This window comes from Grus americana, chromosome 2 (assembly GCF_028858705.1).
Source record: "Grus americana isolate bGruAme1 chromosome 2, bGruAme1.mat, whole genome shotgun sequence".
NCBI lineage: Eukaryota > Metazoa > Chordata > Aves > Gruiformes > Gruidae > Grus > Grus americana.
This window is the reverse complement of record NC_072853.1, coordinates 147,332,629-147,358,055: the sequence shown is the minus strand read 5'-3', so window position 1 is coordinate 147,358,055 and position 25,427 is coordinate 147,332,629. Positions and strand designations below refer to the sequence as shown.

The 25,427-nt window shown below is 37.8% G+C and overlaps 1 protein-coding gene across 4 annotated transcripts; it reads left to right on the top strand.

Moving 5' to 3' along the window:
- The first annotated feature begins 782 nt into the window (after positions 1-782).
- NSUN6 (NOP2/Sun RNA methyltransferase 6) lies at positions 783-24,814 on the top strand. Of its 4 annotated transcripts, none has more exons than XM_054814577.1 (13): positions 783-876; positions 3,566-3,728; positions 4,496-4,590; positions 5,365-5,520; positions 8,070-8,149; positions 9,353-9,462; positions 12,166-12,319; positions 13,934-14,015; positions 14,861-14,980; positions 17,002-17,146; positions 18,982-19,130; positions 20,082-20,207; positions 23,157-24,814. In XM_054814577.1, the coding sequence occupies exons 3-13, from the start codon at positions 4,516-4,518 to the stop codon at positions 23,367-23,369; spliced, it is 1,410 nt and encodes a 469-aa protein (XP_054670552.1). In that variant the 5' UTR covers positions 783-876; positions 3,566-3,728; positions 4,496-4,515; the 3' UTR covers positions 23,370-24,814. The 4 variants fall into 4 exon arrangements, with proteins under 4 accessions (XP_054670552.1, XP_054670553.1, XP_054670551.1 ...); XM_054814576.1 differs by having other exon boundaries at positions 857-876; positions 4,493-4,590; XM_054814578.1 differs by lacking the exon at positions 3,566-3,728 and having other exon boundaries at positions 843-876.
- The last annotated feature ends 613 nt before the right edge of the window (positions 24,815-25,427 follow it).

Below are 25,427 nucleotides of genomic sequence, written 5' to 3'. Positions count from 1 at the left end.
CCTGGCGGTGCCGTGGCTGGTCCGCGGCCTTCGTTATGGTTGGGAAGGGCTCGTGATTTTCAGTTTTTTCCTGTATAGTAAAGCATTTTAAACGAGCAGACTGTTTTCAGTGCTGTACTGTAGGTTCTTGCATGTTGAGCCCTCGCGCGGGTACCGCGGTTTTCTCACTCGGCAGCACCTTGGGGAGGGTGAGTAGAAGAGCGGAACCCAGCTCCGCCTTAGCAAAGGAATCCGCAGGGGCTTACGGGCAGGAGGGGTGGAAATACAAAACCTGATATTTTAATCCACTCGGCAGCATTTAAGCTTGCTCATGCGGGGGGGGGGGGGGGAAGCGCTGTCAGCAACGTTTTGTCAGATGAGTTTCATTATATACGGGAGTTGTGTATTGAACTTGTGACTGAGCTACTGCAGCGTCGCAAGCGCATTGCTGCCCCGTAACACAGAGACGCGCTGCTCCACCGCAGGCACCTGCCGGCAGCGAGGCGGGCGGCTGCTCCGAGACGCAGACCTCGAAACCCTGCACAGGGAGACGGACACTGCAACCGCCCAGCCCGCAGCGCTGCGGCAAAGCGGGCTCTGCCCGCAGGGAAACTCCATAGGGGTGGTAAGGCAGCTGCTTACCCCGGCCAGGGCTCGGGCCGCGCTGGGTGGCTCCCGAGCTCCAGGCTGGCCATGCTGCCGCCTTTCGCCATGCCCTGGGGGGCGACCTCCCGCTGGGGGCCGAGCAGCCCCATCGACCACCGCGGCGTGTCTGGCTCCCATAGTAACAGCCGAGCTGGCACCGCCCTGTCGACCTCCGACCAATCCTCGGGGGCCGCAGAGGCGGGACTTCCTGCCGCTGCCCCGGAGGAGGAGAGACCGGCCTGGGGCGCGGCGGTAGGTGGGGGCCTGGCGGCGTGTCGGGGGTCTGCGCGCCGCCGCGGGAGGGTGGGACGGTGCCTGGCCTCTGCGTGCTACGCCCTGTCGGCGCCGCCGTGTCCCGCTGAGGTGCGCCGCCGTGTCCCGCTGAGGTGCGCCGCCTCCCGCGTACCCCTGGGCCTGGCTTGAGGTGCCGCGCAGGGCCTCAGGGAGGCTGCGAAGAGGTGTAAGCCCTCCTCCCCCCACCACTTGGTGCTTTCAGACGGGGCGGATGGAGGAATATAGGAGGGAACCCCGAATTCCGCTCCCCACAGCAATGAGCCGACTTCTTCCTCGTGTGGGAAGAGGTGGGGAAAGGAGGTTTTGAAAATTAAATCTTGCTCGGCATCTCCGGGTGCTGGCTGCGTGTGGCAGCTCGCAGTGCTTATGTGCGTAGTTAGATCAAAGCCCTGGTCTACTCGCGTCCCCCGCAGCAGCTCCCAGCGGAGGCACAGGGAAATCCGTAAGGAGATGGTGAACAGGAGGTGATGCTCCATCAAGGGCTCTCCTAAAGTCCACCAAGCCCTTCCTGGGGCAAGGTGTACTGCTCAGCAGGTCTGTGGAAGAAAACCCAAAACCTCCTTTTGGTTTCGAACCTGCCTCCTGCGAGTTCTGTTTGCAGTCTAACTCTTGCATTTGAAGAGGCACTAGACTGTCTCCATCATCAGCCTTCCTGTCACAACTGAATTTATATGCGTTTATTCTATCCCCCCTCAACTATGTTCCCCAGCCTGGAAGATTGCAAACTGTTTAGTCTTTCCTTATTTAAAAACTATTTCCTATGTATAGGTCATCCCCTTTCCCTGAACCTTTCTAAGCTACATGGTATCTTTTCTGAGATAATAGACCTGAAAGGACACAGGTACAGTGCTGAAGCTGCAGGTTGTGTGGGTGTGCTCTGACCCTCCAGCTGTGTGGCTTTAAAATTTCCAGGCTGCTTACAATGGTTTCATTCTTTTGACTGCTCTTTTTAACCATGGAATTGCTTTTCATTTGGGTGTTGTTCCTCTCCCTGGACTAAGCACAATGATAGTGGGTTTCTTGTATTTGTCACTTGAATGCATGTGTTGAGTCCACATGCCTTACAGTTGCTGTGACAGAGCAGCTCTTCTGCAGTGACATTTTGTACCAGGCCCTGTGAACTAGTCAGGGTCAGGTCTTAACTTCTGTTACATGTTCCTTGACTGCCTAAAGTGTTCATTTACTGTGGTTAAAAGCACAGATGGTGGCATCATGCTTGTGTGTGTGATGTCTACCCTTTCTGCATGGGGACAAGTGAAATCTCCTTGGTTTTGTTCTTGTTTTTCTGTTGGCCCTCATTACATTGAAAGCATTGTAGTATACTTGCCATCCTGTTTAGAAGGATAGTGGTTTCTAACGCATTATAACTTTTCCTTTTTGGTATGAAATTTCAAACCATAGAGATTCTGCACTATTTGTTGACATAGTTGTCTTGTTAATTTGTATCATGGGACTAGCTTTCCCTTTATAACACATTTAGGGAACTTCATTGCAGTTATGTCCTTCATATGCAGTGTTTTTGACCAAGAGGTTTTGTTTTTGACCACCTACTGGCTCATGTTTCATGGTAGCGCTCAGTCACATTTTAAAAATGAGGTAGAAACAAGTCCTGTTGCCAACATGCTGTCGGATCAGCGGTTGGTTTTCCATGAAGGTGTTAACTGTAATTGTGAGATCACCTCAGTCATTCTGTGAGATTCTGTGATTATCATAAAATACCCATTTAATGTCCTAAAAAGATACCTTCATAATGTTAATACCAAAGTCACATGTAGGGCTTATAAATAACACATATTTCTACCAGTTTTCAAATGCCTGCTTAAGTCTTTTCAGGATTCCAATTCTTTAAGAAATTCACAAGCGTGGGATTTTTTTAAATGCTAGTTTATTATGCTTCTGAAGAAAAACCTTTCCAAATGTGAGCCATATGGGGTTTTTTGGCGATTTTTTTTTTTTGTTCCTGTAATGTCGGCATTCTAGGACAATAGCTCAGAGGCATGATATGTCACATTGTCTGAAATGTTAAAACTGAACTTTGGTAATTTCGGTTGTTATGTGAACTATTGTAGTACTGTTAGATTTAATAGAAATATCAAGGTAAATTCTTTTGGGCATTTTGTTAGATTCTCAAAAGAAGTTCATTAATTCCATTACAGTTTCTTTCTTTCAAAGGCTAGTAATGTTGGGGATAAGGCTTTGAAAAGTCCTACCCATGAAGCTGAAAATTGCCTTTGTTGGGGCTCAAAAGTTAAATCTAAAAAAGAAAACATTCTTCCAGCAATAAAACTTCAACTGAATCTGAAATATCAGAAAAGATATTTTTGAGGGGTTTTGTATGATAAAAGTGACAAATAGCATCTTATTCAAATAGAATGAATACCAAACTTTCTGATGTATTTTCTCCAAGTATGTTTAATACAATGAAAATGTAGTTTTTATGTATTCAAATTTCCTTGTTATGGATGGAATAAACCTCACTGATGGGGGTTGTTCTCACTTTCCCTCCATTTAAGTTGGTGTAAACAAACTATTACATTTTTAGGAAGTCTCATTTCAGACTGAAGTGTATATAATCTTTCAAAATACAGGCAATACAGGGGTGGGCAGATACAATTGGGGAAGATAACTGTATTTTTTTTACCTACAGAGAAAGATAAACAGAATGATTACAAAGAATAAAAGCTGCATCAGGCCTGAGCCACAACAGGGACTTTATAGCTGGGCTTTGCAGAAGGAATTAAAGCATCATATGGAAATGTCCTGTACCTTTTAACCATGTAATCCTTCACCAGACAACTTGAAGGTATTCAGTAAGGAACAGCAGAGTTTCTGTTTCATTAATGCTTCACTATTCCTATTGTGAATTAAATACAGACTCAAGAGAAAACTGTTACTTATAGTCCTTCTTTAAATTTTTTAAGTATATATGGAAAAAATAAAAATCATTGCCCACAGTCATGCACATTTTCCCCTGTTACAAAGTTTGGATAATTTGGATTATGGAGGAAACCTGAGAAGTGAAGATTGAAAAAAAGAAATCTGACAGGGAAAAATTAGAACATTATCTCTAAAAATGAAGAGATATGATGATGTAATGGAATAAGAATTTCAAAGATGGGACTTAGAGGAGTCAAAGCTAAATTCTGTGAGGAGCCTTTGTGAGTGAATTCTAGGTCTAAACAGCAAGTTCTCCCCAAGGATAGCTAGGGGAACTTTAACGGGACAGGGTTTAGAGGTGGTGACACTTTCTTCTCATTTCGAACACCGATACAGTAGCCTTGGAAAGTATGGCTGGGAAGGATGTGACAGCAAGGAAACCAGCAGCCTCATTGTAAGGTGATGGCAAATGCTAAACATATTAATGAACATATTCTGAAATGTAATTAACAGTAGTGTTGCAGTCATATCCTGAGCAATATTTGGAATTTTGAGTACAGTAAAATTGCAGTATTAAAACAGAAGAATCAGAAACTGCAGCTTAGTTTGTGGGTACATCTTGCATTACGTTTATAAATTTATAGAATATGATAAAAACCGCTAAGAAAATATTTTGCTTATTTCAATTCTTTACCAGCAGATTTTAAAAACTAAAGGAAGATGTCTTTTTTCCCCAAAATCTCTTTCCAACATGAAGTTGAAGAGTATCTCACGAAAGTGTTCAGAAATAATGAGGTATGTGAAATGGATACTACTAATCATCAACAGATATCACTAATTGAACATTGTTAATATTCTTTTGATTTAATATTTTGTGTGACTTTAATACCTTACAATAAGGTATTGTCTTCACATTAGACATGGATTTTTATAAACAGTTCCATTTAAAATATAAAATTATTCTTTATGCCTGTTGGCTCAAAGTCACATAAAAATATTTCAACTAAACTTAGCATAAATCTGAGACTTCAGTTTTGGATCCCACTGAAGAACAATCACAGAGAAAATTAACCACTTATTAACCACATAATATTGACAAGTAATACTTCCTTACCCCAATGTAGAGCCAAAAATACTATAGACAATCTATGAATTCCTAATATCAAAGGAAACAAAAATGACATTTCTGTATATTGGGTTAAGAGTTATGAGTTCATAGTTTTGAATCTACTCTTCCATTTCCTTAGGACTGTTCTTTGTACAGTATCACAGATCTTGCTAGCAGTTACTTTTGATGCTTGCTGCTGCCTGTTTACAATGATCTTGCTGATATGACTGTTTTTCCAACAAGTCCTTTTCAAGGAATTTATGAGATTTTCACTGGAATTAGGTCTCCAGACATAGACATTCCTCACTATTGTACACCACTCAACTGTATTCCTCCGTTTATTCCTCCGTTTCTACACAATGTTTATTCGGTGGTTTTTTTGGGGGTTGTTTTTTTTTCCACTCAGCAACAGGCTGCTGTGTGAATCTCTTTAATATAAAAATCTCTTCTTTTACTTTCAGTTTATCACTGCTTTAGGTACACAGGAGGCGGAGAGTAAATATCAGTCTCTGTTAAGTCATCTATCTCATCCACCAGGTTTCACAACTGTTAGAGTTAATACCCACTTGGCCTCAGTGAAACATGTGAAAAAATTGCTGTTAGAAGAGATCCAGAAGGTTTGTGTGATTTCTTTGTTACAGCAAAAATAACAGGATGTTTTATCTTTTGCCTGATTATGAGAGCTATTCATTACTGGAAACTATTCCTTAACTTAATACATGTCCACTAGTATTAACATTATGCAATCATATTGATTTCCTGTCAGCATTAAATGTTAAATGAAATTCATTGTCTAGCAGTATTCCTCATCTAAGACGTCCAAGAAAGGCAATAACAGAGGGAAAAGACAACCGTTTTTATATGGCAGATCCAGACCTTAGGTATGATTGGGGTACTACTGGAGTAAATCCCGTAAAGCATCATAAGTCTAGAGAAGAAGGCAGACAGAGATATAAACTGTAGTTCAATATGCTGTGTTCAGCCTGTTTAGAACATTTTTATTTAAGATTAAAGGAGAATGGCTGTATGTGTCATTGCAGAAACTGTTTAGGAAAGTAAGAAAATGTGTATGTTGTAGAAATTGGAGTCAGAGTGATGCCCTGCAACTGCTGTATTTTCTTCTTTTAACCTGTTTTCAAACTTCATATAATTTTCTAGATATTTGCTTACCTTAATTAAATATTTACTTATATGAAAATATGTAAGCCATTATGTTTAAGAAGTAGATTATTTTGAAACTCTATCCTAGATCTTCACTCTGTCTAAAAAGATCTAGTTCTTCTTTAAGTAAATTATTAATGCTAGTAGGTGTACAGGGAGCTATTGCATGACAGGAGCCAAGACATTTCTGTGATGCAGAGACAGTTGACAGTATTCTGCTGGCTGGAATGGTAATGAGTTATGCTAATTTTAGCTTGATTGTAGAAATTTGGAAATGGATATTGCAGTATGATATTTTGCTTCAAGGGAAGATGCTTTGCTGACAACTGAATTAAGACTGGCTTTTCATAAACTTTTCGTATTTTGAGTTGTGGTTGTATTGGAAAAGGAAACTACAAAACAGTTTTTAACAAAAGTATGCTTATGGAATGTTTTCTTTCTTAAGAGAAAATATTTGTCAGATGCAAACTAATTTATGGTTTTGCATGTTTTAAGGTTATATTTTAGAAGGCTCAGGTGAGAAGACATCATCTTTTTAACAGGAACAGTTTTAAAATGCCAAGCTGTCATTTTTCCTAACAATATGCACAACTCAGCTCTCAGTACCCAAAGTTAAGCTGAATAAAAAGTATTACCAACCTGGCATATTAAGTAAGACATGAGTAGAATTAAATAGTGGTTTATAATTAATAACATGAAAAAGATAACACAGATTAGACCCAAGTTTCTCTGGTGGTGTTACTGTGATCTGATGATAACTCAACACAACCTTCTTCCAGAAGAAGGCAAAAAGCAGTAGTAGGGTTATGAGTGTCAGAACACTGTCCTACTCCCTCAAGTCAGTTCTCAGTGAATCCCTTTGTGGCCTTGTTATTTCTCAATGTATTGAGTGCACCCTCAGCAAGTTTGCCGATGACACCAAGCTGTGTGGTGTGGTCGACACGCTGGAGGGAAGGGATGCCATCCAGAGGAACCTTGACAGGCTGGAGAGGTGGGCCCGTGCAAACTGCATGAAGTTCAACAAGGCCAAGTGCAAGGTCCTTCATGTGGGTCGGCGCAATCCCAAGCACGACTATAGGCTGGGCAAGGAATGGATTGAAAGCAGCCCTGAGGAGAAGGACTTGGGGGTGTTGATTGATGAGAAGCTCAAAGTGAGCCGGCAGTGTGCGCTTGCAGCCCAGAAAGCCAACCGTGTCCTGGGCTGCATCAAAAGAGGTGTGACCAGCAGGTCGAGGGAGGTGATCCTGCCCCTCTACTCTGCTCTTGTGAGACCCCACCTGGAGTACTGCGTCCAGCTCTGGGGGCCCCAGTACAAGAGAGACATGGAGCTGTTGGAGTGAGTCCAGAGGAGGCCACGAAGCTGATCGGAGGGCTGGAGCACCTCTCCTGTGAGGACAGGCTGCGAGAGTTGGGATTGTTCAGCCTGGAGAAAAGAAGGCTCCAGGGAGATCTAACTGCAGCTTACCAGTACCTGAAGGGGGCCTACAGGAAAGCTGGTGAGGGACTGTTTATGTGAGGGAGTGTAGTGACAGGACAAGGGGTAATGGGTTTAAGCTGAAGGAGGGTCAATTTAGATTAGATGTTAGGAAGAAATTCTTTACTGTGAGGGTGGTGAGACACTGGAACAGGTTGCCCAGAGAGGTTGTGGATGCCCCATCCCTGGCAGTGTTCAAGGCCAGGTTGGATGGGGCTTTGGGCAACCTGGTCTAGTGGAGGGTGTCCCTGCCCGCAGCAGGGGGGTTGGAACTAGATGATCTTTAAGGTCCCTTCCAACCCAAACCATTCTATGATTCTATGAAATGTTTAGTCTTTTCCACCAGTATTTGTAATATGGAGTGTCTCCTTACACACTATTTCCCAACCTCACTTAACTGTTTTCACTACATTTGCTTCTTGTACTCTGCAGCTATAAATTATGAATGGAAAAATAGTTTTCAGTCTAATTAAGTACTTAAATACTATGCTTTTTAGTATTGCTTAATAATTACATTTTTTAATGAAACAGCAATTTAAAGGACTATGTGTTCCAGTTCTTGAGCACCCGAAACTCCAGGACATCTTGTTAATTCCTGTCATTGGACCCAGGTTTGAAATTTTCAGTCTTTAGCCTTAAAATGTCATAACACATATTTTACTTATAGATTTCTTGTTAAACAGTTATGATAACTAACTCACTGTAAATGAAGCACAACTTAATTTATATTAAGACCTAGTGGACAGTCCATATCCTAACGTGGTCAGAGTTTTAGTCCTCAAAAGCTGTAAGAAAACAGAGAGAGAATTCTCTCCTTATTTATGAGATTAACTTTTTATAAGGAAAATGTAACATACGTACGTCCTCTCTGGAAAGTCAAATAGGTGGCAGACAGAAGAACAAAAGTTTTTGTGGTGGAGTATAGAACTGTAGCTAAATACAGGCAGGGTTTTCTTCCACTGGAATCAAGTCCAGAGCAAGACTTAGGGAGAGTGGATCAATAATACTGAGAGGATTCCTGAATCAATTTTATTCCCTAGAAAATGAGTATTCGTTCTTCATTCTTAAGATATGTTTGGATATTTCCCATGTTGTGTATTTGTCTGCTCCTATGGAGTTTATTCATTGTTTTGAATTCACTGATGGACATTTTATTTGAAGTGTCTTGTTCATAATGAAGACTAACATATTTCAGATTCAGTTTATGTCATAATTAGGTAGAGATTGGTAACAAGTGGTAATAGTTTGTAAATGCTGTACATTCTAAAATAGCATTTAATACTTTTATTTATTCTTAATTCATTCATTTAATTCTCTTTTGTAGCATCTTTTTGTGAACATTCTGTTCTTTTTATATTCAAATATGTTCACACTTCAATAAGTTCAAATAACTATCTTCTTCACAATTCTTACTGGCAAAGTTCCTTGCAACTGGTTATACTTTAATTATAGAAGTACTTAGCAGCTCTTAAACACAAAAAATCGCTTTACAATCATCTAGCCTAGGAATGAATAGAGGTTTATTTCTCTATCCCGGTATAATTTATTTGTATTCCTGTGTCAGGGTCATAATAGTGGCAGAATGTGTCAGAATCTACTTTATTTTGAGGACTGTTTTCCTTCTTGGCTCTTTCCTTTGATTCCTCTGGGACTAAAAAAAAAATATTTTAAATGTAATATATGATAGTTAACTATTTGTTCTACTATATTGTGACAAAAACAGCATTTATGAACTAGAGTTTACTTGGGGGTATTTGGGTTTTTTGAGTATACTTTTAATTTGTTTTAAACTGAACGACATTTTGTGGTTTTAGACGAAATTTAAAAAAACATGCATCTGAAGTCATTGTTGGAGCCCACTGTGGATATGCAGTACTTCGAGGAGCACACGTATATGTCCCTGGAATCATATCTGCCTCAAGATGTAAGAGTTCTCTAAATACACCCAGTTAAGTTGTAAAGAGGACAGAAAAAATGTCACGCCTTGATGACAATTTCCAATAAATAGTGACATTATTTTCTTTTTCCATTCACAGCTGAAATTAATCTTATAGTTGTAATTTATAGTAAATACATTTTAAAAAGTTTTTCTGGGTTTTTTTTTGAGATTTTCACCATTTTTGCATTATACTTGTAATAAATTGTATGTAATTATTTTTCACCTGGCTTGTTTTAATTTCCTTTTTCCATATGTAATTCCTAGCTGAAGTATTAGTTCTTAAGGATTTCAGTTTCTTGTTTTCATTTGACAGTCTTTTTAAAGACCATGTTCAAAGTAAAACCTAGCCTTTTTTACTACTGAATACTGTAACTTTCAATACAGATGTTCAGGAGAATAAACTCACAGAAGTTTGCTGCTTTCCAGTCTTGTCAAAAAAAAAAAGAATGCCACGACAGATACATCTGGTTGGTAACTGGATGTACATTGATTACTTAATAGATACTATTTCCAGATGTCTTATTTCTTCATTCAGTCACAAAGGCACTTGCCTTCATGATCCTGTCAGGTTCTAAGTTACAGATCTGAAAAAACGGATATTCTTTTTTTAATCCATTGGTGATTCATTTGATACTGTTTGTAGATGAGAGATCTAGTAAAAAGTGGGGTTTTTCTATTGATGAGAAAAATCTTCAATTTTAATGTCAGATACTTAAAAAATGGAAATTTTTGTTTCCATGCCTGTGAGACAAGATAAAAAATCTACATATACAAGCCTAGTTTTCAGCAGCCTATTTATTTTTTATTTGAAGGTCAAATTAACTGTATGTGAAACCAGTATCATTTTGGATGATTTGCCTCATTATTCTATTGTGATGAGATCTACTAATCATCATGGTTCTTATTATTAAACAAAGTGACTTGGGAAAGCATTTATCTAGCTACTTCATTCCCTTTCAGGAAAAAACCTTCAAGAAGTTTTAAGCATGTGCTTAAGTCCAATTCACCAAACAAGAACGTTTTTCAATCTAGGACTTGATAATGAAATAAGTATATTGCCATAGCAGTTGTTGAAACTGCTTCTTTAGCCAACCTCATAAATATTCAAATCCCTCTTTGAATCAACTAGTGATTTATCATAATTGTTGCATGTAATTATGCATGCAACATCATTTCAAAGAAAAGATACTATAAAACTTTAGGAACAATTTAGGAATTGCAGATAGGAAAATAAAATAAAAGGTCATGCTACCCACTTGAGGCCAAATATAAGGCTGTATTAAACACAGATGATCTAACTAGGGAAAAAAAGAGTACAGCAAGAACACACATTTAATCACTGAACTTGCAGCCTGAATGAGGGTAAACTAATTATCAGGGGGCTTTGAGTTTAATTTAACTAATCAAACTCTAAGCTTTATGTGTACAGAATGCCAATATAAGCTACAAAAAGCTTAAGAACTATACACAGTATTAGTGCATTTTGAAAGGATGATTGTCAGCAGGGAGTGAAATAAAATCCTTTATGTTTGCATACTGCAAAAAATCATTGGCAAATATGCTCGATGGAAGAGTTAAATTGCTGCAAGTTTTTATTCAGTGAAATTTAAGCAGACAATAACAGTAGGCTATCACAGAATGTTTTGTGTCACATTGTGTAAAAAGAAGCTATACAAAAAAAGAAATGTTTAGTGGCTACTCAACCAATATTACCTTTTAAGAATTCCGGGGCACTTATGCATATTCAGAAGGCCACCTGAAAATGGAAAAAAAAGTTTCCTAAATAGAATTCAAAGAATTCTTGGGAAGCTGAACCATCATGAGTCTGACTTGTCATAGCTCCTGGTTGCTCCAGCCAGTCAGACACGTCAGAAATGTAATTTTGGAAAATTGTTTATTGCTGTCAGTGGAGGCCTTTATTTTTAAGCATATTTTTCAGCCAGTCAGTGCATAGAGCTTGTTCGCTATTCTACAAAATCACTTAAACCATCTCCCTTTTCGATGTATTTTTGTTCTAGCTCAGAAAGTTTGTTAAGGCCCTAGGACTACACTGCTGGAGTTTAGTGTATATCTACGTACTTTACTGATCTGGAGGGTTTTAATTGGAGAGGTAAAACTCTTAGAGGATTATTGAGAACTAGAGGGAAGAGAGCCACACCAGAAAAATTGTTCCAACAAGAATATATAATCACTTGTATCAAAGCAATAATTAGAGAAAAAGCAGCTATAGCTGTGTTCTACCTAGCTATTGAGAGGTCATTAGACAAATTTATTATTATTGGCTTTGTACAGTAAGTGTGAACCGGTGTTGTTTGATGTACTTGCATGCTTGGAGCACACACAGAGGATTGAATCCTGAAGAGTGTGCTTAAAACTTATGGGTGACCGTGTGGTGCTAAAATAAATGAAGTGAAGATTTGTCTAGCCTCTTAAAAAACAAGACACGCTGTCTCATTTGTAACCTTGTGTCTCTCAATAGCTATAGTAATTTGGTAGCTATCATTCACCATGTACACTCTCAAGCCTAGTATAATTTAATCTTTTTGTTTGATTACATTAAGAAAGTTTGAATTTTACTATGATATGTGAGTTGAAGTAAGTAGTCTACTGAAAATCCTAAATTATTTGGCCACTTCTGTCTCATCAAGTATAATATTAATCTCAAAATTCCCTTTCTTCTTTGCACAGTCATGAAAGCTGGAGATCTAGTCTCAGTGTATTCAGATATTGAAGGGAAATGTAAAAGAGGAGCCAAAGAATTTGAAGGAGTCAAAGTTTTCCTTGGAAATGGGATTTCAGAACTGAGTCGCAGTGAAATCTTTAGTTCAAGTGGCCCATTGAGGTAAGTCCATAGTAACTGCAGTCTACACCTTTAACTTTGCAAAGGGAAGGAAGAAGATGGGAAGACATTTTGAAATGTTCTGTACCCTATGTGAAACCACAAGATAGCTTTGACTGAGACGTTGCATGTTGGGATTTCCAGTATTTGTGGGGAAGCGTTAGTTTGCTGTCTTCTGTAACTTCACAAGTAAGATAGCAGCAATTTGATGGCAATTATGATTACAGTATCACAGTAAGTATTAGCAGACTCAACATTTAGTTTCATAGTGGTATCCAGATACCACTTTACTTGAGAGGTAGGAGGAAATAAATGGGAGCTTTTTCAGAATTTGTGTTTAGCATATGACTTCAATAATATAGAACAAACAGAAGTGACAAACATTCTCACTGTGGCAAAATTGCATTTTGGTAAATAGTTCTGTACCACTTTCCTGTTTGGATGGAACAGAAGTGCAGCCCTGTCGATTTCTCCATGTCCTAAAAATATTTGTAGGGGCTTTTTTTGGTGGGGCAGGGGACAGAACATAAGGTCAGATATTTTAAAAAAATCAATAGCATTTGCCAAGGTAGTTCTCTATTTCAAGGTTACTTGCTTTTCTATTTTGTTGCCAAAGCATATGGTTTGTTCCTTTTCTGTCATCTAAAACACATATGAAAAGCAGTGTGGAAGAGCATGAACATCAAATTTATGACTGAGACTTTACATCCTGAGGACAAACTACAAGAGATCTAGTAAAAAAAGATTACATTGTCAGAGGATTTCTGATTTATTAGAATTTAAATATAGTCGAAGCAGTGGTAGGATATATCTGTTGAGTTAATGACACGGAATGGCAGTATGTAACACTGAATCTGGTGTCTGCAAGTTTGCTTTCTCATATCCTTCCTCCTTCTTGTTGGACTGTGCAGTGCATATGCAAAATAATACTCATTCTTGTTATCTTCAGTAATCTATTGTTTTCAGGCTCAGTATTGTTTTCTCTTGTTTTTATCGTTGTCCGTTTCCTTGTACATTTATCTTAAGTTAATGAAATCTATGTCAGAACTTCATCCATATTTAAAACTTTTAGGTTGTTTCTAAGTTCAAACCTTTGCTGTGCAGGCAAATCAATGTTCCTGTAAGGCTTCTGAAATAGAATTTCTTTAGTTATTTGACTGAAATTGCAGACAGTCTAGAAAAATGGAGGAAGATCTAAGTAGGAAATCATATACCAGTGCCCTAGTGCGTACATAGCTAGTGAAAAGCAGTTATGGGTTGAAATTAACATATTTAAATCTGGTTTTATGCATTTCTTAACATTATCAAGGCTTTGATTAGATCTCAGTTTGTCTTGTGTACAAAAAAGATAAATTTGCTTTATGCAATTTTTACAGATAGTTCCAATTTATGATGTAATACATTTTTTGTTATGGTTTACCCAACTTAATGATGTAATTTTAAAGAATATCAGATCATAAAATTATAAAAGTATTTTTCCTGGTTGATTTATAAGTTCTTTCATTTTTTTAAGATTATTGTTTGAAGTTTCTATTTGTAAGCATAATGATTTTAATTGATTACTGTTAAAAATTGTAAATCCGAGTAGCTGAAATATTTTTTTTCCATGTTTTTCAGTGGGATGGGCATAAGAATGATAGAACCAGTCTACCTTAGTCCTTCATTTGATGATGTGCTCCCTAGTCATTTGTTTTTACAGGTAAGTTTGTTACAAAAATAAAAGTCTGTACTATTTGCAGAATAATGAATATCCTCTAAGCACACATGAACACTTTATATATTCCTTGTGTATGATGGCACTTAATTCACTCTTTGGATTTAAAGAAAGCAAAGCATTTAGAATGAACTCAGTATCTACATGTAGGTGGTTTAATCATACTGTCTGAGATATAAGGGACTTCAGAGTGGCTTAAAAGATGTTAACTTAAAAACTTAGAAATTCTTTTTGCACAGATAACTCTGCATAGAACTTTTTAGTTTTTGGAATCTGGCTATGAACTCTGAAATATGAGACTCTTTCAGAATATATACTTCTGTAGATAATCAGGAAAAGCTCCAAATACTAGGTTGAGTTTTAAGTTGAAGAGAAAATCCGTATCTTTTTAGCCCTAATGAAAAAAATCCACCTGAACAAAATAACCATGAAAAATCTTACAGTAGCTCAGCTTTCACTGTCTCTTACCATAAAATTGCACGGCTTCCAAAGAATATAAAACATTTGTAATACACAGCGCTGCTCTGTGTCTATGACAGTATCAGCGTGTTTTATTTGACTTTTAGCACTATAGTCTCCGTAGTTGTGTACCCTTAAACTTCAGTCATAGATACAGCTTTAAATAAAAAAGGAGCCACTGGAGACTTCTGACCTGTACTGTCCCTTTTATATAATCCCAATAGTTCATTTTCTGTTATGGAACTGACAGCAATATCATAGGTATCTTCACTGCTGAATTAATTTTTGTTTCAACGAGTTCGTTGTTCCTTAATACAGGACTTGATACAGGACCTAAGGTTTGAATTCTCCCATATTTGTTTTTACGCTAGAACTTGCCTTCTGTAGTGGTGAGCCATATTTTAAGCCCTCAACCAGGAGAGAGAATTTTGGATATGTGTGCAGCACCTGGAGGAAAAACAACCCATCTGGCAACATTAATGCATGACCAGGTAAGAGAAATCATTGAGCATTTTCTGTCTTCGTGAAGAAGGTCTGACCACTGTAAATTTGCACAGTTCATTTCACTTAGCTGTCAGAATGCACAGATAATTTACAACAGCAAACAATTAATATTTGAACGTTCTGCTTACCAATATATTTTCCTACACATCAGAGTTACTGAAATGGGCACAGACTATCTTTATCAAATAGTCGCCATCACATTTAAAATCTTATTTGCTGCAAGTCAACTTGTTGAAATATGTTTGATTTCACTTTTTTAAATGTTACTAATTTATTTTTAATGGAAGAATTTGTAGCATGCAAGGCAAAGTTATGCAGGAAAATGCTGGATTCATGAAACTGAGAATACATGGAAATCGGGGGTTACTACTATGTGCCAAAAGAATGCACAACTCTGTACCAAAGAATATTAAAAAATTTCTAATCCAATTAACTTTCTTCTCAGTAAAAATTATCAATTATGCAGTACAGATATGATGTTAGACTGATATATTAAATCATTAACATTTCAGAATATTTGAATCAATCCACATTTTTTTGTGATTTAATTGTAAAAACTAGTGTTTTGGTTTTAGATGAGAAAATCAAAATGTAAAATTACTTTGTATTGTTAACAGCTTTTAAGTAGGAATTGGAAATCGTTTTATTTATTATTAGCTGGATCCTAGTCCAGACCACTGTTTTTTCCAGATGTCTTTCAGGAAGTTGTTCTAGCAGTGGCTGGCATGGGTCAGATGGGGAAGAACTGTTGTCTTCCAGCTTGTTCTTTTTTCTGAGGGTCTCTCAGGAGAAGGACTTACCTCTTTATATCCACATGTGCAGCAAATCCACTGTTTTAGCAACAGACCTAACTTTGGAGCACAATCAGTTGTTCGTGTGCATGTGCAGTAGGTTGAATGGTGGTGACAGGGGAGAAGCAGTGGCACGTGGGCATTGAGTGCTCCTGTAAGAGGTGGTTTGGCTCAAAGTAGCTGAAGGCTGGACACAATTGACACGACATAAATCCCTTTTTACTTCTCAGTCCTAGAGCTACATATTGGCTAGTGTGACATACAGTCATACAGCTTATCTTTGCTGAAGTTTTGGATTTTTTTTTTGTTGGTTTTTTTCACTATCTTAGTCACGTTACCTTTCAGTGAGCTTCTAGAGAGTCATCACCAAGTAGGAAAAAGTTGCCATGTTTGCTCAGCAAGTTCTATTTGCTATAGCAAGTCTAGTAGAGGTTTTTGGTCTTTGGGTTTCTTTGAAGATAGTATTACTGTTCTGACTTTTACTGATGCTACTCTTTACTGTCCTTTGTGTTTACAGATTTCATTTAGCAGATAGTGGTGTGGGTCTGTTTTGATTTACCTTGGGAGAGGAAAAGACAAATCTTATTCTTACATAAAAGGAATAATATGTAATTGTGATTCCCCTTCCCTCAACATCTACTTTTATTCTAGTATTTGCAGTATTTCCCAAAGTAACCTGAGTGACAACTACTGCAAGTATAAGTGTGTTAGAAGTTTGAGCAAGCCAGAGGCATGGCTGTGGGCCTCATTTTCTCAGGACTGAGCTGTATGTGATTATGTTTCCTACCATCTCCACGCAAATTTAAAACCTGTTGACCTACTTTACCATGTATTTGAGACTTCTACTCTCTTTCAAATTACTACATTTTTACCTAACTTCATGGCCAGTAAAACAGTTCAAAACAAACAAAAAAACCCCACTTGCAGAAGTCAAGACATTATAGGTCCCATAGGGAGTGGCCGTGCTAAGCAGCTAATGCCAGCCAGAATGCACACAGCTTCAGACTAGTATTTAGCCTAACTCGAGTATCATGGAAAATATGGGCAAACAAGGACTACTGGAGTGTGGATTTAAGAATAACGTAATTCTGGAGGAAAACTAAGCTTCATTCATTACACAGCTCGTGGGGGGGTGGGGGTGGGTGGGGAGAAGAAATCAGGAACTGCACATTCATTTAATCCCTATGCTTTTGATAAAAAATACGGGTTTTTTTCAGGGTGAAGTAATAGCCATGGACAAGATAGCTAACAAGGTCAAAAAAATTAAGCAGAATGCTGAATTGCTACAGTTGAATTGCATTAAGGCCTTTTGCTATGACGGAACAAAGGCACTTTCAGTTGAGAAGAGAGAGGATGAACAAGGTAAACAACTTGGGTAGTAGCAGCTTTTAGAAGAAAACAGTAATCAATTTTGCACTAATAGTATTAAACCTACCACAGGTCTACAAGTCCTTGAAATCTTGGCAGATACCTAAGTTGCTTCAGCACTGTGAATGCTCTTTTTTTTTTTTCCTACTCTTTAGTGACTATCAGCAAATACAAAACTCAAACTATCTGTCCTTATCACAACCTAATATGCGCAAAGGAAATGCATTCCTTTCCCAGATAATATCAAAGACTGAAGAATCCTTAAAACTTCTTTCATGATAACGTGTAACCCCATACTCTGAATTGTTTGACTTAGTCTGAGAAAAAAAATATTTTTTTCAGAATTGCTTGGCTTTTCTGCCTCAGAATCCTCATCTGTAAAATGGGGTTATTAATACCTAACTCCCAGGAGTGCTGCAAGGTTTAGTTCATTGATGTTTGTTCAGCTGTTCAGGGGAAAGTTCTATAGAAGCACAGTGTATTATTTTAAGTTCATTTCATTTGCTTTTCTGAAGTGCTGTATTTATGATACTGGTTCTGTTCCCATGATGGAACAATTTAAATGGTATCTGTTGTCTTGATTATTTTTAGTTTGTTGTGCAAAGTATGCTGTTCTTTCTCACTCTATTTTATCCCAGTCACTGGTTAGCCTAACTAGAAATCAGGTTGTATAATTCACCTTCCTTGTCCCTATGCCTTGCAGTTATTTCTGCTTTGGAGAAATAAAGGTACTTTCTTAATAGTCTTTCTATGAACATAAAATATTGTAGGTGGTATGTAGCACTTACACAGATGAACAAGAGCTAGCTGTAATACTGAGAGATCATGAAGGCTTTTTTGTACATCCCTGCAAGTAAGATATGACATATTTTGAACATTGTAGTAATGGTTCAGAGGTAGATAAATCAGATAGACTCATTTTGTAGTGCTGGAACAAGCTAGATAGCAGTAGTATGAAGTTACTCACTTGTTTTCACTTGTCACCTAACTTGAATATTTGAGGAACAGAAAGAGAAAAGGAGGTAAAGCATATATATGGCTCTCTTCCTCATTGGTTGCTCACAGATACATGTATAGAGCCACTTTCATCTTGGTGATGCTGAGCTGAATAGTCTAGCACTAAGGCGATAGAAACTTTCGGGCTGTGGAGCCAGTGGGATTCAAATGAAAGGACAGGCCCTGCATATAGAAGTTACACATTCCCTTATCTATCCAGGTAATATTCAGAAATTGTTCTTGTCTTCACAGTCCTTCTTACTGAATTGTTCTGCTGTGGAGGCAGCATGTGTCACAGGTTAGAATTTGTAATATTTCATATTATTATGAATGCTTTATTTTCTACAGATGTATACGCAGCACAAGAAATAGTTATTATATAGACAATCCAATTATTATTATTTCAGGCAGTCTTAATGGTTAATTATAGGCTTCTCTCAGTAAAGATTTGCACACTTGGTTCAGTTATGAGCTGACTATGGTTCATTACAGCCTATATGTAGAACTCTACCCAACACCTCTGACCAATCATATTTCAACATTTTTGTTTAGTTACACTTTACTTTCAAATTATTAAATTAAGGTTAAAAAATATTACTGCCTAAAGGGATCATGTATTGTTTGAACTCACAGAACTAAAACTCTTTAGTTTTCTGGGAGATGAAATCTACCACCAGCAATGCTGAGACTTGTCTTTAGCTGAGCTTACTTTTGCAGGCACTATCTGTAGAACATGTTTTATGTCAAGGAAACAGTAACAGCTTGTCCTTATCTATGGTGAAGTCTCAAGGAGAGAAACAGATCCATTTTACGTTACTAACTGCTTTTTACAGAAGGACCTCCATTCTTACCAGAGTCATTTGATCGAATTCTTCTTGATGCTCCATGTAGTGGGATGGGACAGAGACCAAACATGGCTTATTCCTTGACTTTAAAGGAAGTGACCTCTTACCAGCCGCTACAGCGCAAGCTTTTCACTGTGGTATGTATTAATCATTGAGTAGATAAGCTAAATTGAACATCAGTGCTTTTGCAGCATAAAACTTGATACCAAAAAATGGTGCCTCATTTTCCCTACCTTTTCAGCAGTTAAGTAAAGATAGTGTTAGGATTCAGTTAACCTCTCCGCACCTTCATATCTGTTGCTAGGTGAAGTCAATTCATTGGAGCATGGGAATGGTATATGTAAGCCATAGTAAATAAAAACCTTTGCATGTGTTTTTTTTTTATTCCTTCAGTTTCATCAGTTATAATTTATAATAATTGCAAAGGTCTAAGTCATGGAGCAGGTTAAAGTCTTTCCTCTGCAGCAGCACAGACTCTTGTAAGTTCACTGCACAGAACTGCCATGCAGTGGTGCTGTGAGGTACCGGTATGGGATATGAGATGGGGTGCAAAGCCAGGAGGCCATGTTGCAACTTGTCATGCTAGGAGTGTGCTTGGGTGATGCTGAAAAATATAATTTCATGAAACTTGTCTACATCAGAATTACATGTATTCAAAGTGAACCACAGCTTGAAAAGCAGCATAGATATAGCTTCCGTGCCAAATATGTGGAAACAGTTGACATCTACTATCACTAATAAAAATATTGTGTGTCTATGGTTAGCAGCAGGTGATGAAAACAGAACTGATCTATTTGGGATATGCAGAGCTGTACAAGTAACAGATCTTACAAGGTGAATCATCTCAATGGCATTTATAAACTCTGTGAGCTATAATGCTGATTTGAAAAGAAGAATCTTTCTAATCCATGGGATCCTTTACTGTATTCCCAGAGAAGAATTAGTATCCAAATGCCTCTTAAAGATTTGAGTTTAATTAAGTGCTAAGTTTTAATATTAGAGCTCAATGTTTTTTTGGTTCATGTTGCTTAATATCAAAGTTTTTGCATGTAAAAATAAGCTGAACTATTGTTTATTTCTCCCTGCAGGCAGTGAAATTGCTGAAGCCAGGAGGTATTTTAGTATATAGTACATGTACAATTACACTCTCTGAGAATGAGGAGCAAGTTGCCTGGGCCCTGAAAACTTTTCCATGCCTCCAGCTTCAGCCACAGGTAATAGTATTTTCAGAGTACTTCACATAATCCAGTGAGCTTGTTTTGGCATTGTGAAGTTACACACTATATTTACGATCAATAAATCTCTTTTTTACTGCAGACAATTTTACCTGCTGTGGATAGAAATAACACAAGGAGTTCTGAGGCTCTTTTAGATCTATTTTTAGATGAGCTTCATCTAGAGGTTGTTAAGTAGTTTCCCACTGTGTACTGTGGTTGTTTTGATTTGTACGACAGTCACTTAAAACACAACAGACACAAAAGACAGTTCAGACAGGTTAAAATTTCTCTTGCAATTGTTCTTTAATGCATATATTTCATTCTCTTTTTTTGCACATTCACAGGAGAGGTGAAAAAATTTTATTAATGCCACTGCAGTAGTGAAGACTTGCATAAAGGATGGGAGATAAATGGAAAGAACCTTGTGTTTTGAGGAAGGAGGATTTTATATGTATGGGAGCTATTTTTGCATTATTTAAAGGAATGAGGGTAAAAATTTATTTCAGGCTCAGTGTCCCAAAAATGTACCTTGTCTTTTTTGGAGTCAGTGTCAACCATTAAGATGTCTGGGAGGAGGTAATATATGGGGAGATACTCGAATTTTTTATCTATACTGCATACATTTCAAAAATATCTGTTACCTTTATTAGTACCTTGAGAGAGTTTATCATCAGATCGTATGCATCTCTCTTCCTCTTTGTTGGTGTGATGAGTTGGATGTGTTAGTTGTTTGTCATCATGGCTTTGAGAAAAGTCTAACTCTGATACCTGTTCAGCTTACTTATACATTCTGTGATGACTTGTATCTGTCTTAAGAAGTTTAGATGCATCTTTTAACTGAAATTAAAAATATATATATACAATAGGTATACAATGAGAAATTTTATAAAGGCTGGTAAAGATTTAACAGAACTGAAGCTTTTCTTAAAAGATTTGTATGTCAGGGTTCTTCTGCCTCCTTTCTCACCATCCATTTACTAGGAATTTTTCAGTTCCAGCTATTTCAACTGAGATTATACATTTTACCTAAGAGCATAAAAATTGTCCTCAATAGAGTGACAAAGCAAAACACAAGCCCTATTAACTCAAATGCAAGATTAATTCTGTTTTAATAGACTTCCTCTCACCGGTAATATCTGTCTTGAGTAAAGCACTAGTTTTCACACACCAATGCCATATCTTTAAAAATTAAGCTTTTGTATATAGTATATTTTAAATGAGATGACACTGAATTGTTTACCCACAGTTAGTTTATTGTATTTTATAACCACTTCCCCAGTAGTGGAAACTGAGGTGATCTTTTCCAATGAACAGGAAACTGGAGTCTAGGGTCGACTTACCTCATGTTCTTTTATGTATTTCCCATACTCTTTAGTCTGCAGTGGACACCTCCTTATATACCCAGTCCACTGTCTCCCACTTTCTCAGTTTGGCAGCAAATGCTGGAATCACGTTGGGTAAGGGAAAAAACAGGAGATGGAGCCATAGGCGGTTGATCTTGTAGGTGGAGGTTACCGCATGGCAGCTGCTCCTTTGTGCGGACTTACTTCCTCTTAGGGGCTTACACAGGAGATAGTGTATGCCAGCTAAAAGGCATTAACTTAACTGGAAGGAAAAAGGAAAAGGTAGAGGAAGAAATTGGTCTGTCTTTGAGCAAGTCGCTTGACCCCATGTAATACTGTTTTCCCTAGACTTTTACCTTTCCATCCTTCTATTACATTACTTCGAGTTGCTACACCTGTCTCCCTTTGTATGTTATTTTTTCTCAATTTGCAATGGACAACTCTTTTTGTGTCTTACCTGGAAAGCACTGAAATCCTGTTGAGGGAAAGGAAGAGGAGAATTAGGCTGCAGCCTGTTGGCTGCCCAGCTTTACAGCACACAGTACATGGTTAAGCAGCTAACTTGCACCATGTGCTGACTGGGTGAGGTCATGTGTTAGCAAAGTGTGATGGCTCAAAAAATACTCTGCTGTAGGCTGCGTTATAGTCTACGCTAGACTAGATTTACAAAGGAGATCTATTTTTGATATCGCAATGCCAGCTTTTGCACATTTTGTTCTATCTCCTTACTGAGTGCATTGAAAGAACAAACCAGCTAAGAATTAGATTTTTTCCAGGAATCAGAGTATTAGTAAAAAGCAGTCAAGGCTACTCACAAGAAATGCTGAGAAAAGGGCTGTGATTTTAAGCCCTTCTCCTCCCCAGGATTTTGATGCCAAATGTCGTCTCCTGAATTCAGATACGTAAGCCGTTCCTTTCGTTCTTTCTCTGCCTCATATACACACATACGTAACAGTAGTCACATTTACCCGTTAGTCTAGTTATATGACAGTAAATCTGAAGCTCACATTTTTCTGCTGCATCATCTTCCAAAATGATGCCTCTTCAGGCAGTAAAGCATTCTGGGTTGGGGCTTTCAGTCTCTCCAGCTCAAGTTTTCAATGTGAAGAATCCTGGTATTTCTGTTACTGTTACTGAGTATATTAGTAAGTGGCTAAGGAATCACTATTTTTGACTTAACTCATAGCTATTAGTCAGTACCCAGAAGTGATGCATCATTTAAAAGTGGCAACCTAAAACCTTTAGACCTTCTTATTGTCTGGTTAGAACAGCTTGCTTGTGATGCTTCAGTCCTTTGAGTAATGAATTGATTTAGACCTGTGTACCTGTCCTCAATAAGTGCTCTAAACTACTGAGCTAAAGTGGATTAGGTTCACCACCACCTCCTCAAAGTACTTTGGACCTTGTATATCTGCTTGTATATATATTGGCCAGATGAAGGCAAGAAAAGAAGGGCCACATTACTTCTAAATCCTCCCCTGCTGTGAATGATGTAAATCTAGCTTGTCCGCATTAACAGTTAGGGAGCTCTGCAGAATACATTTAGGGCACTTAAGAACTTTACTGATGCAATAATTTGCTTTCTTTTGTTACTTTAAAAAAGGAACCTCACATTGGAGGAGAAGGCATGAGGGGAGCTGGACTGTCGCTTGATCAGCTGAGGCTGCTGCAGAGATTTGATCCATCTGCTGCGACACTGCAAGGAATGGATATGAATTCTTTGCAAGATTCCAGGGAAGATGATCTGATTTCACTGGCAAATAAGGACTGCATAGGATTTTTTATTGCAAAATTTATGAAATCAACCAGTAAGTAAGCATTTAGGAAGGCGACCTGAATAAATACCTCTGCGAGTCTAAGAACAGTTGGGACGTGAAGTGCGTTTCTTACTGCTGCAATGTTGCCAAGCCAACAGGCTGACGGCAGGGTTACTATGGCAGCCGCGAAACCTGCCAGCTGTTCTGCTGGGAAAGAGCCACAGGTTGCAGAAAGTCAGTCCTGGTTGGGGGAAGGGAAGTATCATTTTTAAGTCTCTCTTTGCTTTTGTGTTTACAGCAGGTCAGCACATGAATGACAAGTATGTTCGCTCATACTGCTGTCCGTTCTCTCTTTCCCCATGTGAGTCGCTTATCTTGTGCGGCAAGTGTAGGAACTGGGTTTCTCTGGGAAAAGGAAGTAAGCCACTTTATGAAATGCAAACACAAATAAAACAGATGGGAACTATTATTGTGAGTTTTGGAAAAGGTAGTTTCTATGGAGGTTTACCGATAGTGAATGTTTCATTAAATAGTGCTTCACGTAACACTGTAACATTTTACAAAGAACTGTTTTATAAATTGATACTTAGAACCTCATTTCTCTTTTATTTTAATACAAGCAAGATTCTCTGTACACATAGTATATACACAAAATAACGATTAGGCTTTGTAGCATGTCTTTTATAGCAGCATGAATATATTAAACCATCTCACTCTGGGAATGTAAATAAATATTGTTTCAACATCAAACTTCCCATGCATAAACTGTATTGGTTCTGAAATAGCCTATTGGACTGGCTGACAAGTGACAATTTTAAAATCAAACATTTGCAACAGAAGGGGCTACAGTTGTGATTAATATATCAAAAGACAGAAAACAATGCATAATACGTGTGAAATGTTGCAAATCACCTTTCAAACAACTAAGAATATTAACTCTTTATTGGTTAGAAAGCATCACCAGCTAAAATCATATGAAAATTGAAACTGGGGAAGCACGCTAATGAGAACTGCCTTAATACACTGCTCAAAGTTTTAATAACCTAAATTTCATAAAGGTTTTAGATGTATTTGAAAATTGTGCTTCAGTTCCAGAGATGTTCTCCATTTGAACAGTATTCTCTTTTCTCAGTACTGCTGGAACTGATAGTAGCACTAAAATTAGAGGGAAAAGGTAAGTACAATTCAAAAACGTAAACTGACATCTGTGTGTGTTTGGTTTTTTTCCTCTCACTCATCAATTTCCAGTTTTTAAAAGCATTATCTGAAAAGTGTCTGCTTTTTCACACATAACTATTTGGTTGGATTAAAAAGTCCGATACTTCTTTTATAATTTGTCTTTATATTGTGAGAAGTGCTTTTGCATTTCCTCACAATCAAAACAATTTACACAATTCTGTTTCTCAGTAGTCTGGTTGTTTATTTATATTTGCTATAAATGTTTTGATACCATATGTTTTCTACTGTTCTTAAATAAAACAAATGTCTCTTCTGTTCTGCCAAGGTTGACTAGTCCATCCTCTGTACGGCCTATCCTAGCAGGATAGGAGGATGGCATTCTTGTCTACTACTTGTCTACTTTTGTTGGTCCCTCCTTGCCATTAACCACAGCATGTCTCAAGAAGATTTAAAGTAATTTTGTTTCATCAGTAGTAGGTGAAAGATCCTATTTAGAGTCATGAAAGCTCATACTATAAATTACAGTCTTTTTAGTCTAAATATGGCTAAAATAATTACCTGATAACAAAAGGGATTAGTCTTGTATTGTAAGTACATGTTGAAATCTTTGACTCAGTGCTAGTAAGAAAGCATTTTCTTTTTTGCAGAATATATAAATTCTGTAAACATTAATCAGCACACATAGACTATATAGTGACATTTGTGTATGCATCTAGAGTAAGGAACTTTGCCTCCAGTTTTAGTAGCAGGATTTGTGCAATGCTGAATTTGAAAGAATTAAGATTGCTGAATTTTTAGTGGAAGATTTGTTGAGACTTTCCCAGATTTCTTTAGTTTTGAATGATAAACAGGCTTTTCAAGAAGGTGATCTCACTTGATTTTCTATTACAAGTTTCGGGGGGTGGGGGGGGAGGGAGGGGGAGAAAAAGTAACTGACT

Excerpts from the sequence above, each read along its gene's own strand:
- NSUN6 (XM_054814577.1), top strand. The coding sequence starts at position 4,516 with ATGTCTTTTTTCCCCAAAATCTCTTTCCAACATGAAGTTGAAGAGTAT. Across the intron at positions 5,521-8,069 it reads TGTTAGAAGAGATCCAGAAG|CAATTTAAAGGACTATGTGT; the intron begins GTTTGTGTGATT and ends TTAATGAAACAG. Across the intron at positions 8,150-9,352 it reads ATTCCTGTCATTGGACCCAG|ACGAAATTTAAAAAAACATG; the intron begins GTTTGAAATTTT and ends TTGTGGTTTTAG.